General features: G+C 37.3%; 1 protein-coding gene and 1 pseudogene across 1 annotated transcript in view; one reads left to right on the top strand and one right to left on the bottom strand.

The window, feature by feature from the left end:
• Nucleotides 1-16557, top strand: part of AADACL2 (arylacetamide deacetylase like 2) — a 35965-nt gene extending 19408 nt beyond the window's left edge. The window contains 1 exon segment of the mRNA XM_025870002.2: nt 15955-16557. Within this exon segment, the coding sequence (XP_025725787.2) occupies nt 15955-16557 (603 nt within the window).
• LOC112823503 (dynamin-3-like) lies at nt 284-5770 on the bottom strand (annotated as a pseudogene).
• Nucleotides 16558-17150: the final 593 nt, after the last annotated feature.

Genomic DNA, 17150 nt, shown 5'->3' with positions numbered 1-17150 from the left:
CAACTTCTCTATTTTTTTTTTTCAGAATACCGAATCATAAATTTATTTTGTTCTTTAAAGGAGAAGAATGGTGAGGATAATAGAAAGCTCATAGCTGAAATCAGAAATCACAACACAAATTCATCATTTGTTCAAATGACACTCAGTTTCTAAAAATCAAACTGTTAGAGGGTTGTTGAAGAGGGAGTAAGTCAGGTTGTTTCCAGTATGTGATTGTGGAGAAATCAGACATAGGCTAGTCACACAAGTCAGTTAGTCATCTGTGTTTCCTGAGCCCGAGTCTTCAAGGCTTGGCAGCTTCTTCATTCATGGCACCAAAGCTTGATGTTAGGTATGCAAAGAGACACTCATAAGAATTGCGGGTTTGTCCTCCCTCAAAATTCGGGGGAATGATTCAGGACACTGGCAGGGGCGCTTGTGGGCTGAGAGGGAACTTGTAGAGGTACTCCAATGAGTTGCTGCTGTTGGGAAAAAGAGGTAAGGGGCCAGCTGGAATGGAACTGGGGGAGCTCCCAAGTGGGGCTGCGGTCTAGGAGCAGAATGGCAGGAGCAGACCTTTGGCTGGTTGTGGGCCATGTGGGCCACAGGAGAGGAGCACTCAATGTCTGCCTCCTTTGGGTTGTGAGTCTTGGAGGGGATGAACTGTGGGACTGCTGTTTCTAGGAGTCATCCACAGGAAGCAGAGTTAGGGGTGAAGGTAGTGCCAGTGTTGATGTCACCAGTGCTCACAAAGCTTTCTATAAGAGTTTGGTACATTTGAAACATTTCATCTTGGTGATGAGCCTGCTCAGCAGATTCCTCCATCAGAGTATTTTGGTTCTCTAAAGAATATATGCTTTAGAGAATATATGTTAGCATATATTCTCTATATATGCTAACATATATAGCATGTTATATGCTAACAGCTCTGAAGTCACAGAATCTTTAACCTTATTGATTATAAGGTACATTATCATTTTTGGAATTTGATGTCAACACATGTATGGATGGTAGACATGTAGGAGCTTACTAGGTTATGAATGGTCCTCACTTGACTCTCTACTTCTGGGTTTATGGAAAACTTTTCTGCTTGGTTATTCTCATTATTTGCAGTTAAAGATTCATCAGGAGAAACCTCAGTTCTTATTAGAGCAGTCTTCCAGCTGCCTACATCCTCCTGTGAATCACATGCCAGCTCAAGAAAACAATGTTTGTAAACATTTTTTTGTTCTTTATTAAAGAATGCAAAGATGTATTTGTTAGACACAAAGCTCTTGTCCACATCCCAAATTTCCAGGTTGTCCAAGGGAAGTATATACTTCTTTTCTTTTTCCTTGTCATCTTTGTATGAGGACAAACTTTCAGTGGCCAGGACAAACCAATATCCTTTAGAGCCTCCTTGCATGATGCCAGTGATGTTGATGGCTAGCTAATCCTTGCAAATCACCTAATTTCTAGTTGTGTTTTTCTCATGAACTTGACTTTTCCTCTGCTGAGCATTTGCAAAGTTAATGAAATCTTCCTGCTTGGTGTTGATGTAGGAGACTTGGATGTCAACCAATAGCCTGGTGTTTTGTCTTGCCTTCTTGCTGTCAAACATGGTTAGCAACAATCCTTTCTTTTCAGGGTCTGGGCAAGTTTGCCATTTTGGGGGGTATACTTCTTGACAGTGTTGATTAATTTTTATGTTACCAAATCTACACTCTTCAAAGAAGGCCCTCTCAGCTTTGCAATTCGTTTTTTGACTATTGCTTGGATTGCAACGTCTGGAATAAACCCTGTCGTGATACAGTGTATGTTTTTGATTGTATAGGTTATTTCTCTTCACAATTCTTTCTCATTGAACTCCATCTTTACTATTTCAGAAGGAAAGCCTTCATAGAAAATACAATTGATTTTAGCACCTCTTGAGAGTTCCAGGGTATCTACTTGATCCCCTGACCCTTTGATTCTCTTCTCAAAGTCCACAGCAAATTGTCGATCTACCTGTAGCAATGCTTTCGTCTTCCTGGTAGGGTCTTCTGGCTTAAAGTTATTGTAGGCTTCTACTTCATGTTCTGTGAAGAGCAACAAACTTATAGTTTGTTCCTGAAGTTTGGCAGAGTATCTCAAATGTGGTTGATAAGTTGCTGATTAAGGGACTTCTGCCGGAATGGGGTGCCCACCAGATCAGCAATATGTTTGTAAGCTGGGTGTGACAGAAGCAATTTCTTTTCTGTGAGTGTAAGCAGCCTTAAGGTCCTTCTTCATATTTATGTTCTTCTAGCTTCTGTTTATCATCCTCACATAACCCCTGTGAAGAGGCAGCATCTTGTTCTCTAGGACATCCCTGGCATCTGTTTCTTCATTCATAAGATCTAGTTTAGTGATGACTCCAGGGGTCCTTAGAACTTGAGGATCAATATCTTTAGCTAGCTTCAGTGATCTGAGTTTGTAAGATTGGTATTGGCTAGGGCAACAGCCAAAAATCCATTCTTCTGCATGATGAACTGCACAATTATTTCTCTGATTTGATACTCAGTATCTGGTGGCTGATCTCCTGTGAGCACTTTAGTAACTCTAGGTAGGTTTATAACAGATTTAACACATGTGGGGAGTAGATCCATAAATTAATGAGTATGGAGGAAATGTCTTTATTCATTCTGGTCACCTGGGTGTGAAATAGAATGAACGGATTCATTCTATCTGTTTCTGCTTCAATTTCATGGTACATGCCATCAAAATCTGTAACTTTTTTTTCCTTTGTAGTGTAGAAATCTAGCATATTCTGCTTTGGGATAACAAGCTGCAGCCCAAGAGGCCATCTCATTACAATGCCCAACCCTTGAGGGAGAAAGTCCTAGATTATCATGTTATTATAAAAGGATATAACTCAGACACAGCCAGATGGGAGACATGCATAGGGCAAGGTGTGGGAAAAGGGCTCAGAGCTCCAATGCCCTCTCCAGGTATACCATTCTGCCCAAATTTCCATGTATTCACAAACCCAGAATCTCCTTCATTTAAAAAAAAATATTTCCTTTTAAGTATGAAAATAAAATTCTCAAGTTAGAGCACTTACAGGAAAATGATACACACATATGTATTTATATTTTATATATATATATACACACATGCAAATATATATATATATACACATACATACGTATGAACGTGTACATATACATATGCATATATACTAATCTGTAATACCACATACACATACAAAGCCCTATTGTAGAACCAAAATGGCAACGGTTAACAAAGCTTCACCTTTGATGTGCACCCTGGGCTTCCCTTCAACCCAAGATGGTCCACTTTAATCCTCCTCATGTTTAGAGTTCTATATAAATTTTCTTAGTGGAAAAATAAAAGAATTTCATTAGCAAAAAGAAAATTTGCAAACCATTAGACTTATTCATTCCTGAGGCCTCCTACAACCTTAAGTAATATGCTGTGTATTTGAAATAATATACCAACTTATTTGAAAGATCTTGCTGGGATGGGGTGGGAAGTATGGTGGGGAATGAGAATTGGAGACTATCCCCTCTTTTACATTACTGTATTCATTGCCATGCCAAGTCATATAGCAATCTAATCTTGAATTTTATCTAAAACTGGTTTTATGGATATAGAAATTCTGAAAATTGTCCAGTAATTACCCAATAACAATCAAGAAGCACCTTGCTACACCTGTAATTTCTGCTTGCATATTGTAATATTTGCCAGGCTTTGTAAATGAGGAAAGCTTTTGAAATGATGACAGATGTAGTCATAGAGATTCATCAATATGTGAAGACCTATCTTACTGCTTTCCAGCAGGGCAATCCTAAATTATTAACATAGTCACCAAAAACAGATGTAATTTTCAGTAAAATTTGTGGGGCAATGTAAGTTGTTGTCTTGAAGTGAATTAAAATTTGACCTTATCCTTTCCTTGAATTAGTTAATTATACAAGAACATAGTATTTGTTTAACCTTCTGATATACCTGATCAAAGAAATTGTTACAACTAAAAATACTACATCAGAAATCAATATGCTTAAATAACATAAAAAAGGTGACTTCCTTTACCCTTTCTTGTTTATTTTTATGACTATATTTTAAGTTACTTATTCACGGTCTACTAAACTTTCTACATGAGTTATATTTTAATCAAATAGTTTTATTCCCCATCCTAGGTTTATTTTTTATCTGGGTCATCAAAATCAACTTTTACTTTATAAGTATTATAAACCCATTTTTTCCCCAAAGTCTCATGACCCTGTGTTTAATAGTATGTTATAGATTTATGGCCTGAAAAACTCAGTTTCAAAAGAATATATCACTGAGAGATCAAGAGTGTTCTATACTCTGAGAAGACTTCAAGAGGATATATTAGATTTGTTTTTCCTGTGTGGATACAAAAAAAAAATCATACAGAATTCACAAAATAAAAAGATATTCTCATAGATTAAGAAGTCAAATAAATTCTTCTGTAATTTTCTTTTTTTTAATATTTTATTTGTCAGAGAGAGAGAGAACACGAGCTGGGGGAGAAGCAGGCAGAGGGAGAGGGAGAAGCAGACTCCCCGCTGAGCAAGGAGCCCAATGTGGGACTTGATCCCAGGACCCTGGGATCATGACCTGATCTAAAGGCAGCCTCTTAGCTGACTGAGCCACCCAGGTGTCCACCCAGGTGTCCCTGTCATTTTCTTTTGTGGACTTTGTTTATTTTTCATTATATTCTAATTATTGAAAAGAAAATATATTTCCCCTACAATTCTGAGACTTTCTGGCAACATCATATAACGTGTCTTAAAATCACTAATGTTGCTGGCCAATCACAATGATCTGGATAATCACTATAGTCAAGGAATCTTTTCTGGGCATGATCCCTTAATTTTTAATTTAAAGGAACAAATATTGTTAAAAATTTAATCTCAGCATCTAAATGCAATTTCATGGTCAGCTCATCCAATTTTATTTTAAAGTAATTTATGCATTTTTTATTTATTTAGGTCATAAATGTCTTCTTAATTTTAGAAAATAACATGGATTGATTTGATATTTTGAAGTAATTATTAAATTCCATTCTTCTCAATTTTTAAAAACTATGTGTTTCCATGTAGGTAATTTGAAAAGGGAGCCATACAGGCACCTGGGTGGCTCAGTTGGTTAAGAGCCTGAATCTTCGTTTCAGTTCGGGTCATGATCTTTGAGTCCTGAGACTGGGCCCTATGTCCGGCTCTGCATTCAGTGTAGACTCTGCTTGAGATTCTCTCTCCCTCCCCCTCTGCCCCTCCTGCTCATACTCTCTCTCTCTCAAATAAATAAATCTTAAAAAAAAAAAGGAATATGTAATATTAGATATCTATATTTATTAAAGTTTATAGTTTTGGCATTTCTAAATATACCATTCCTACTAATTTGTCTCATTTGTCATAAGGTGTCATGTGGCCTTGTGATCCAATTTATAACAATATTTCTATGGCATCTCTACATCATATTTCTATGGCCATATATGGTCTTGTATGTTTGACACTTCTTTAAAAATATTTTTAAATTTTTCTTTACAAAATAGTCTTAATAGTAAATATTAATCAGAGACTGTAATTAATGATGATGCTTTAAAGAAAACTTGACAATCAGCACCCTTGGACCTGGGATATTTTTAATAGTAGGTATACTAGTTTCTGCCATGTTTATTTATGTCTATGTAATCCCAACATCTCAGTGTTACACAGACTACCCGAAATCCACTGAAACAGATATACCTGTCCTCTGTTAACTTGAACTTTGCATCACCATTGCTCTGAAAGCCTCTCTCCATCTATGCTAGCAGAATCAAGATGAATTGCAAAAGCCATTATGTAGTCTCAGGAGAGTCTTTGTCATCATTTGTTAGATCTCAAACTGAGTATCCCTCGCTTAAGAGTCAGAGAAATTTCTCCATTCCTCTATTACGGGTCCATTAACAATAGCTCTTTCTTTCACTGTGTTGGTCAAGTGGAAGATATGTCTAGGAAAAGCAACTTGTCTTGGGATATACATCTTCATCTCAGGGAAAGAAATGTCTCAGTAAATTTGCTAGATTACATAAAAGATTGGCTAACTTCTTCAGGTCTGTAGAACTAAAAGGCCTTTATTAATAGTGCAAGTTAAGTCTGAAATTCATCTGTCTTTGACATTATTACCTTTCAACAGTTGAAAGCTGTTTACCTGAGACACTGTAACAACAAAGTTGCCATACTTTGGAGTTACAGATGGAGGTCAATTTGGTTGGTAAGAAAGTTGTTTTGCCTCAGCCTAACATCAGATATTCAACTATCATAATTTTTTTTTCCAGATTTGGGTTAATTGTTTTCCTCATCAGTGGGAAAAATAGTTTGAAATTATGTAGTTAATTTGACACTGACTTACATGCTTACCTTTTGATGTGAACTCAAAAGATGAAGGATCTATATCTGTTTCAGTGCTATGGAATTTTATTTTATTTTTTTTAAAGATTTTATTTATTTATTTGACAGAGAGAGACACAGTAAGAGAAGGAACACAAGCAGGGGGAGTGGTAGAGGGAGAAGCAGGCTCCCCGCTGAGCAGGGAGCCTGATGTGGGGCTCCATCCCAGGACCCTGGGATCATGACCTGAGCCGAAGGCAGATGCTTAACGACTGAGCCACACAGGCACCCTCAATGCTATAGAATTTTAGATTCCAGTTGGTCCATGATTATGTTGAGGATAATTTTAGTGAGGTATTACTTTCCTTAAGTAGCCAGACTTTTTATTTATCTATTTATTTTTATTTATTTTATTATTACTATTTTTAATAAGGAAGTTTAAGGGTAAGAGATATTTATGTTAGCCAGATATTTATGTTATGTGAAGAATTTCTACTTATCTCTCTGTCTCTGTTTCTCTTTCCCTGGTTTTCTTCTCTCCTCTAAGAGATCTCCAACTTGAAATTAGTTTTGATTCACAAGCTTAGTTTTAAGTCTATTGTCTGTGAATTGAAACACATTTTCTTAAAGAGATAATGGGCAAATGGCCACCAGATATGTTCTTCTTTTAAATCCTGTATTATCTCCAAAACCAACTGACAAATCCACCAACCAAACATCAAACAAAATTCCTCTATATATGTTTACATGTCTTCCCCCCTGTTTTTTTTATGGTTAAAAACAGTATTTTAATTTCCAATTTTTTATTACTAGTGAAGCTAATTTTTTATGTGTTGATCATTTCTCTTCCTTTTTCTTCCAGTTGGAATGGTCGTCATTGAAATCTTTATTTCAATGTTTATTTCAGTTGCCTCTATAATTATTTATTAATTTTTTTAAATTGGAGCCTAGTTGATGCACAATGTTACATTCGTTTCAGATGTACGACATAATAATTCAACTTCTCTATATGTTCTGCTCTGCTCACCACAAGTGTAGCTGCCATCTGTCACCATAAAATATTAGTGCATTATCATTGAGTACATTCCCTGTGCTGTGCCTTTTGTTCCTGTGATTATTCATTCTATAACTAGAAGCCTGTATTTCTCAGGCTCAAAAGCATCCCACCACCTCTGCTGGATTACTTCCCTCCCACCTCCTGCCACCTCAGGAGTCTTTATCTAAAAGTTATTCCCTTCCTTTCCAGTATTTTCAAAATCTCAAACCTTATTTGCTCTTTTACTTCAGCATATAACCATATCTGGGCCTTCTCATCTCCAAATCGAAACAAGAAGAAACACAAAGTTAATAAGCCTTTCTTAATCCTTTATCCAGCCTTCTGTTCTATCACTAGCCTTTCTTTTTGTACCCAGTTGAATTAAAAGCAAATTATGCTCCTTTTCTATATACTTGTAATGTATACCTTCCTCAGTTCATCTCCTTTGTGTTCTCCCCCTGGCCATTTCTTCAACTTGCTCTGGCTAAATTTGTCAGGGATCTCATTATTTCTCTATTTAAGGGCATTTTTGTTATTGTTGTTCTTTTTATATAACTTCCTCTTATCACTTAAAACTCTTTCCAAATTTTGCCTTAGAATACTCCCTTTATCCCATGAGGTCTGTAATAGCACTCTCTGTTCTCACCTTCCTTCTCTTCCAACCAGTTTTATGTGAGACAAACTTTTGGTCTATACACTCTTTCACATCTGGTATCCCTTAGGGCTCAACCTTTGGTCCTTCTGCCTTTTATGTTACTCTCTGCCTGGCCTTGTGGCTTCAGCTCTGATTGATCTGCTGAAGGCTCCTAAAGTTATGTCTCCCACTAAGGCCATGGTCATGAGCTCAAAACACATATATCCAGTTTTCCCTACCTGGGTATTCCACAAGCTCCAGAAATTCCCACAGGCACACCTCCTCTATATTACCCAAAGCAGTATTACAGTTACAGTATAGTGATTATTCTATTATTTGTTGCATGTGCATGTTTCCAAGTAGACTCTAAGTATTTTGGAATCTGTAAACAACCATTTTTTTAAAATCTTTATGTATCCAAACCCTGACATCATACCTGTCTCTTCCTGACTTCTTCCTCTACCCTTCAGAATACTCCAGGGTTTGACTTTTGCTTCTCTTCAGGCTGCTTTACCTGCTTAGCAGCTTCCTGTAAACCGTCCCATTGTGTAACAGAGCACAGTCTTACAGATTATCTTCAACATGTTTTTTGTGGGAAAAATTTAGAGATTAAATAAAGACACTGGTTCTGCACACTGCTGAAATGAGCAGTAACTGATTATTCGTCTTTGGAATCAAGTTGATTTTGCTATTTGCCTGAGAAGAGCATGAGTGGATTCAGTTTTGTCTCCTTGCTATTTATGCACTGTTTGTTTCTCTCTTTGACTCCTATCCCCCCTCCCAAAAGAAAGATGTTCATAGATATTACATCAGAAGAGAGTATGATAGACAGTGATGTTAGACAGTTTGGCAGGGGCAAATCATACAAGCGCCTTTTGAAATTTTTTTTTTTTTACTTGACTCCAGGGGCATTGTGAAGTCATAGAAAAATTTTAATCACATTTGTATTCAAAAAAATACTGTTGTTTGACTTATTTCACTTAGCGTAATACTCTCTAGGTCCATCCACATCATTGCAAATGGCAAGATTTTATTCTTTTTTTATGGCTGAGTATTCCATTATATATATGATTTCACTCATAAGTGGAATTGAAGAAACAAAACAAAACCATCATAAGGAAAAAAAAAGAAAAGAGAGGCAAACCAAGAAACAGACTCTTAACTATAAAATGCAAACTGATGGTTACCAGGAGAGAGGTGGTGGTGGGAGAATGGGTTAAATCTGTGGTGGGCATTAAGGAGTGCCCTTGCTGTGATGAGCACCAGCTGTCGTAGGGAAGTGTTGAATCGCTATGCTGTACACCCGAAACTAACATTACACTGTGTGTTAACTAACTGGAATTTAAGTAAAAACTTAAAAAAAAAAAAAACACTGTTGCAAAATGGAGAGTATTGTAGAAGGTGGGAGAGAGTGGGAAGGAGAACATGGGAAAGAATTGCAATACACTGATGACCAAAGAGAGTATTGTGGATTAGGATGGTGACAATGGGAATGGAGAATAGTGGGTAGATTGGTGAAATAAAAAGAAGTGAAATCGACAGGCCTGGGGAACTATTGGATTTGGAGGATAATGAATAAAAAAGTCAAGTCTGGTTGATGGGAAGTGGGTTTGAATGTTTTATGATGTATACAGGAAGAAATTCAATGTAAAACACTAACCAGAATGTCTTGCTTGTAGCAAATGCTCATAGAATATTAGCAATCATGATTTCTCAGAAAGTAAACAGGTTCTGATATACAATGAACTTCGGGAGCTACGCTTGTGTTTAAAAGTGGAGGTGGGGCTCCTCCCCGGCTGCTTGAAGCCTCGCCGCCATCATGAACGACACAGTAACTATCCGGACCAGGAAGTTCATGACTAACCGACTACTTCAGCGGAAACAGATGGTCATTGATGTTCTTCTCCCTGGAAAGGCAATGGTACCTAAGACAGAAATTTGGGAAAAACTAGCCAAAATGTACAAGACCACACCAGATATCGTATTTGTGTTTGGATTCAGAACCCATTTTGGTGGTGGCAAGACAACCAGCTTTGGCATGATTTATGATTCCTTGGATTATGCAAAGAAAAATGAACCCAAACACAGACTTGTAAGACATGGCCTGTATGAGAAGAAAAAGACATCAAGAAAACAGCGAAAGGCACGCAAGAACAGAATGAAGAAAGTCAGGAGGACTGCAAAAGCCAATGTTGGTGCTGGCAAAAAGTGAGCTGGAGATTGGACAACAGAAAGAGTAAAGATGCTGCAGTGGCTTTATCTGTGGTGGTTGTGCAGATTTTTCATGAGAGGATCAATAAACTAAGAATGTTAAAAAAAAAGTGGAGGTGGGGCTGGTCAAAAAATGTCTACTCAAAAAAAATAAGAGAAATGAAAATAGAATTAGGTAATAGGCCAGATTAAGCAAGTGACTGAAAGGGTGAAAAGAAGAAGCTTATGGCAATGCTCCTCTATTGTATAGTACTACTTAAATAGGGTTGGGGAGGGTATGTTTTTTCGAAGACTTCTGTGGTCTGAGCCATGGGTTTGCACAAGAGTTATTAAGATGTTTGTCCAGATAAGACACCACTGGTTCATCTTCAAACAAAAATGGAGCTGAGCAAATATTTCCTATGGTTTGCCCAGTGGAAGATCAAAAAACATTTTCTTTTTTTTTTTTAAGATTTTTATCTATTTATTTGAGAGAGAGAGAGAGAGCATGCATAAGTGGGGGAAGGGCAGAGGGAGAAGGAGAAGCAGAGTCCCTGCTGAGCAGGGAGCCCGCCTTGGGGCTCAATCCCAGGACTCCAGGATCATGACCTGAGCCGAAGGCAGACACTTCACCGACTGAGCCACCCAGGCGCCCCCAAGAAACATTTTCTGAAGCATTTCAAGGATAAGCTGTTGGATTTCTATTATATTTGTCTCCATGACAATAAGAAAGATAGCTATCAGTTACTGAGTGCTTACCAAATGCCCAGAACCATACTATAAATGCTTTATCTCACCCGCACAAAACTGATATGCCATATCTACTAATTTATATCAATTCTAGAGATCAGGAGATGGAGGCCTTACAAAGTTAAGTGTCTTGTCCAAGGTCATAGAGTTAAGATAAATCCAGGGTTCAAACTTGGATATGAAAAGCTTAACCGTTGAGCAATACTGATTTCAGGCCCTTCTTCCCCAGTTACAAGGTTTGTCCCTGGACATGGTATCTCATGAATCCAGCACTGCTGAGTCATTTGCTCTGTTTCACTGTCCTACTTTTAGGACATAAAATGGGAAGTGCGATTTTCAAGGAAGGAATAAGGAGCAGGAAAGAACAGGACCAGTCCTTAAGGAGGAGAAGCAAGTTGATCATCTTGGGCCTTTTGAAGGGCCCTGTCTTCGTCCGTTTGGGCTGCTATCACATACTAGCGGGTACTGGGTGGCTTATAAACAACAGAAATTTATTTCTCACCGTTCTGGAGGCTGGAAGTCTGACATCAGGGTGTCAGTATGGTCTGGTGAGGGCCCTCTTCCAGGATGCAAGCTTCTCGTTATATCCTCATGTGGTGGAAGGAGAAAGCCAGCTCTCTGGGCCCCCTTTCATAAGGGTATTCATCCCATTCAGGAACGTTACACTCTGGTGACCGAATCACCTCCCAAACACTCCACTGACTAATACCATCATCTTAGTCATTAGATTTTCAACATATGAATTTGGAGGAACATAAATGTTCAGGCTATAGAAGGCTCCATGTGGGAGTTCTCCAGCTGCCAGTGTAGTTGGAACGTGTACCCTGGGATGAGGCCAAAAGTCCTCTTATATTAGAATTCCTTCATGATGGCTCATAGTTCATCCAAATATGCACTGGCTATCTGTATATTGATGGAATTGGGTGTGGTGTGGAGTGGGAGGTGGTCAATGAAAAGGAAAATTAGCGGGAGGAACAATTCTGGTTGCTATGAAGCTGGGATTCCTGGGTTGAAAATAGTAGATCTGCTAAGTTTGATGAATAAAACTTAGTGCTAGCGATGTAGGAATGCTACATATAAGTTAATTTTTGCATACATCTATACTTCTGTGGATGACAGTCAATGGATAAGTTGCTGTGGATGTGCAGAACTTGGATAACACACATCCAAACCAGGGGGCTAGATGGTAGAGACCCTTTGAACCAGTGACTGGTTTGAGAGGGGCAGTGGATAGTGAGGGACTCAATGCAGAAACTGTAGTATAGGCCCTTGGCAGGCAAAACCTACCTTTCTCTAGGAAAGCACCATGCCCAAATAGATGGTCTTGGGACATCTGGGGAATGGGAGAGGATTCAGTAATGCTTCAGACTGTCTGGAGCAGGCTTTATGTCAGGCACAAGTATCCCTGACAGACAACTACTTTGAATGGGCTTCAAAACAGTTGAGTCAGTAGACTGATATATAGGCCTCTCTGTGCAGGACATAAAGTCATGAAGCATCTTTTCTCTGACTTTGCTATCAGCCACCCCTCAGCCACCATTCCCAACTCATGGGAGTTGGTTGTAAACAAAGGAATTAATGTAGGAGTGAAAATAGTTCTGACCCTCATGTCACTCCAAGCTTTTTAGAATGACGCAGAAGACTTTTATGAACTGGTTTCAAGTTCATTCTCAAATATGTAGATTCAGGAGATAAATCTTTACCATGGTGTGAATAAACTACTCTCATGATAACAATAATATAGTGGCATGACTTGAAAAACCAGTTAGAGATTCAAATTACATGGTTTAATAAAAGAAGAGCAGAGGGAGTAGTTTATATGGGAGAATTCTATTTTTAGATTTCATGAATTTAGGATTAATGGTACTTAATTATAAAAGGGAAGTTCAAATGCATCATATCCATTGTGTTCTCATTGAAATAATATTAATTATTGAAAAGGATTGAGAGTAAGGATGTACTTTGTTGAACATATTCCAAAGCCTTTTACTGGGTTACCAAAAGTTCTTTATTATGCTGAAATATAAGAAACATTTAAATGACAATTCAAGAACAGTTACCAGTGTTTAAACCTCAAGGATATTATAACAAGCAAGTTATGTTCTCTCAACTTTTTTTTTTTACTTTGTATTTTCATTCTTGTTCTTTTCAGAGTCATAATTGTCCTGAGATAAATAAATGTCTTAAACATTTTTTGCAGTCAGGTACATGTGAGTTGCCCATGAAATGAGAAATACATATCCATTCATGTGATAGTCTCATTTATATTATAGGATGGTCCACTCAGGACTTCCAGTAGTAATGTTTATGGATCAATATTAATGTGTATTTGGACCTTTGCACTTTGATTAGCTAGTTGTCTTTGAGTCTATGTGGGTCTAGAAGGAAAGAACAAAGCTATATAGATAATTCCATAATTCAGTGTTACGGTTGGGACCTATTTGTTATATGTCTCTTACTGCTTCTTAAATCCCGTGATTTCTGGTTTGATGATAACATCCTCTTAAGAGCATCATAAACTGAGCAGCAATATTGATTTATTCATTTCTCTACTTTTTTTAATGCTCAACTGAACATTTCATTATCTGAGAAGTAAAGGTACTCACATGCATAATCACACATACATATTTATAAATATATATAGAATGTGTAGAAAACATTTGAGAAGATCCATACCAGACTGATACATAGTTGTTAAAACTAGGGCAAAATTGCCAAACTTGGAGGATCTGACCAGCAGGTTCTCTTCCAATATTGTGAAGGGGGTTAACTTTGAAATGAGCTTCAAAGGATGATCGAGAAATAGGAAGACGCATTGAATGACCAAGCAACAAATGATGTAATAAGGACCCAGAGGTGCTAAGTAGTGACAGATTTGTGGGAAAATAACTTTTTTTTTTAATGAGGTGTGCTTTTTTTTTTAAAAGATTTTATTTATTTATTTATTTATTTGAGAGAGCGAGAATGAGAGAGAGAGAGAGCACATGAGAGGGAAGAGGGTCAGAGGGAGAAGCAGACTCCCTGCTGAGCAGGGAGCCCGATGCGGGACTCCATCCTGGGACTCCAGAATGATGACCTGAGCCGAAGGCAGTCGCTTAACCTAGTGAGCCACCCAGGCACCCCGGAAAATAACTTATTTCATCTGGCATTCCAGAAAGGGCAGTTAGGGCCAGATAAGGATGTTGGTGGATTCCTTTTGCCCTATCCCTGTGTTTGTGGTGTAGATTGTTTCTTGGTCTAGGTTTAGGATTTTGGCAGTGGGATGTTGATGGTGAACTTTCGCTCAATAAAGCATCTACCTGAGGGCACTTGGGAAAGATTTGGGAGTTTCTGTCAGGGAATATTGTTTTGGCTCATTTTCATTCTAAACTTGTGAAGCCTCTAGCACCTTCAGAGAGCATCATGGAGGTGGTAGGATACTATTTCCCTTTCTGAGGTACCTCTTGGATTTCAGTTTATTCCATCCTTTGGGTTCATCCAGCCACTGTGGTGAAAGATTGACTTATAGGTACATCCTTCAGTCCTGAGCTTTTCACTTGGGGAAGTAGCAGGTTTTTTCATTTGTTCAGATGCCATCCTCTAGCTAAGACACTTGCTCCTTGGAGACAATTTTGAGGTTCTCTCCTATGGTCCACAGGGTCATAGGTGAAACTCAGGACACCCTTCACCTCTGGAAAGAAAAAAGGGCTCCTTATCAAATATTTCACGTTTTTCTCCTTGCACGTCAAACTGTAAATATCAACAAGGTTTTTTAAAAATAATTTCATCCCTTTGTTTTCCAAATATCACCATTCTTTCAGAAAGAAAGTTACCTATCAATTGGCTTTTTTTTCTTTTTCTTTTTGTCTCTGTACTTTTACATTTTATTTATTTATTCATTTTTATTATGTTCTATTAGCCAACATATAGTACATCATTTTGTGTACTTTTACATTTAAATGTGTTTCTTAAAATTTATAGTATGATGTTGGGAATTTCCTTAATAGCCAAATAATATTATTTTAAACTTCAAAATATTTTCATTTTAATATTAATATTTTATTTTAATTTTTAAACTTTAAGATAAAATATTATTTTAGTAATTACATGTATTTCTTCCATCCATTGTGGTTGTTTTCAGTCAAGAATTTTTACAAATTTATATTTGCTGTCAATTTCCCTCAGGAATATACTATTCAGGTTATTTGCATCGGTGATTTTTGACAAAAGCATCAGTATATGTATGTATCTCCCTCTCCCCGTCTCTCTCTTTTTTCTCCTTTGCCCACTGTACTGAACTCATTTTATGCACCGAGCCAATTGAGGATAAACCATCAATTTGCTAAAGCAAATCTAGCAGGGTTTGTGCTACTAGTGGTTATGAAGCCAGGTTGCTGTTCCTCCTGTCACTGCCTCAGATTGAGGAGCTCACTCTGTCCATTGCTCCCAATCTCTCAAATTACTCTTGGGTACAGCCTAAAAGTGCCTCACCTCCTGCCATGTGTCTGTTTTTTAAAAAAAATTATAGCTATATAAGTGACATATACCATTATGTTAGTTTCAGATGTACGGTATGATAATTTGATATATGCATATATTGCAAACTGACAGCACAATAAATCTAGTTGACATCTACCACCACACATGATTACAAATTGTTTTTCTTGTGATGCAAACTTTTAAGATTCACTATCTTAGCGACATGCAAATATACAATATAGTATTATTGAACTATAATCATCATGCTGTCATTATATCCCCATGACTTATTTTATGACAGGGATTTTGTATCTCTCTTTCTCCCTTTCTCGCACACACAAACAACATTTTTAAAACTTAACTGTTGAAATGAGCTTGACCTTTTTTCCTGCCACTAGAAGACATTATAAATATTGTGAAAATAATTATAATATCACATCAATTTTGTAGATTTGTTTATCACACAATTGCTTAAATTATTAGAATTCAATCTCTTCCTCTTGGTGTTTTGGAAGTCTTTGCTTATATGACATCTTATGTTTTTTCAGGTGCAGAATGATCTTGAATTTTAACATAAAGTCAAGATACAAGCTTTATTTTACCCTAGCTTACCGCTAATTGATTCCTATGTGCCATCTCACCAAGAAAATGAGAATTGTATAGTTCTAACAAGGGACTTAGCCATAAAACTCATCAATTTATATTTCAACAAGAATGAAACATTTCTCCAGGCAATGAGAAGAAATGAACATAGGCCTCTGGAATCAAGACGTCTGTTTAAGGTTGTTAACTGGAGTACTCTTTTACCCAAGAAGTTTAGAAAGCGTTATGTTTATACTGAACCAATTCTTGGAAGACACAATTATTCATTCCCAGCACTTATGGATATCAGAGCTTCACCCTTGTTAGCCAAAGATTCCTGGTTACAGAATTTGCCACCAACCTATATTCTTACTTGTCAATATGATCTTTTGAAGGATGATGGACTTATGTATGTTTCAATACTTCAAAATGTTGGAGTTCAGGTTACTCATGACCATATTGAGAATGGAATCCATGGAGCTTTATCATTCATGGCATCACCACTGTATTTACATCTAGGTTTCAGGATAAGAGATATGTATATTAGTTGGCTGGAAAATAATTTATAAATATAGTATATGTAAAATATATATGACCATCAGGCAATGGATTATAATTTGTGATATTTTGTAGTTGTAGTGCAAAGAACAATGTCATTTGTGTTATCTGAATCTAGATTTAAATCAGTTATAACAGTTACTGTATGTCCTCGAACTAGTTAATTTTTCTGATTCACAGAACCTGCAGGTGTAAAATGCATTTAATCCCTTTATTTATAGTTGATTATAATTATGTTGGTCCCGATAAGGACCAATCCCTATTAAAGTTGAGAAATAAGAATGGTTACTGGCAAATTAAAGAAGATAGTTTCCAGACAGGCACAGAAATTGCAAGGGTGAGTGGGAAAAGGAAAAATAAAGAAAAAAAATTACAAGGTAATTGTATTTGTTTCCTGTGGCTGTTGTAGCATATTACTACAAATCTAGTGGCTTAACACAACAGAAATATTTTCTCTCAGGAGTTCTGGGGGTCATAAAATCAAGGTGTTAGCAAGAGCCACACTCCCTGTGGAGGGCTCTAGATGGAGCTCTTTGCCTCTTTCATCTGATGGCTGCCAGTATTCCTTGGTGTAGCCAGATTATTTTATCTTGAAAGTTAGCAT

The sequence above is a fragment of the Callorhinus ursinus genome, unplaced genomic scaffold (assembly GCF_003265705.2).
Source record: "Callorhinus ursinus isolate GAN/ISIS: 27379988/994484 unplaced genomic scaffold, GSC_fseal_2.0 scaffold1, whole genome shotgun sequence".
NCBI classification, from domain to species: domain Eukaryota; kingdom Metazoa; phylum Chordata; class Mammalia; order Carnivora; family Otariidae; genus Callorhinus; species Callorhinus ursinus.
The sequence above is the reverse complement of the archived record's forward strand: the minus strand, read 5'-3'. Positions and strand labels throughout refer to the sequence as shown.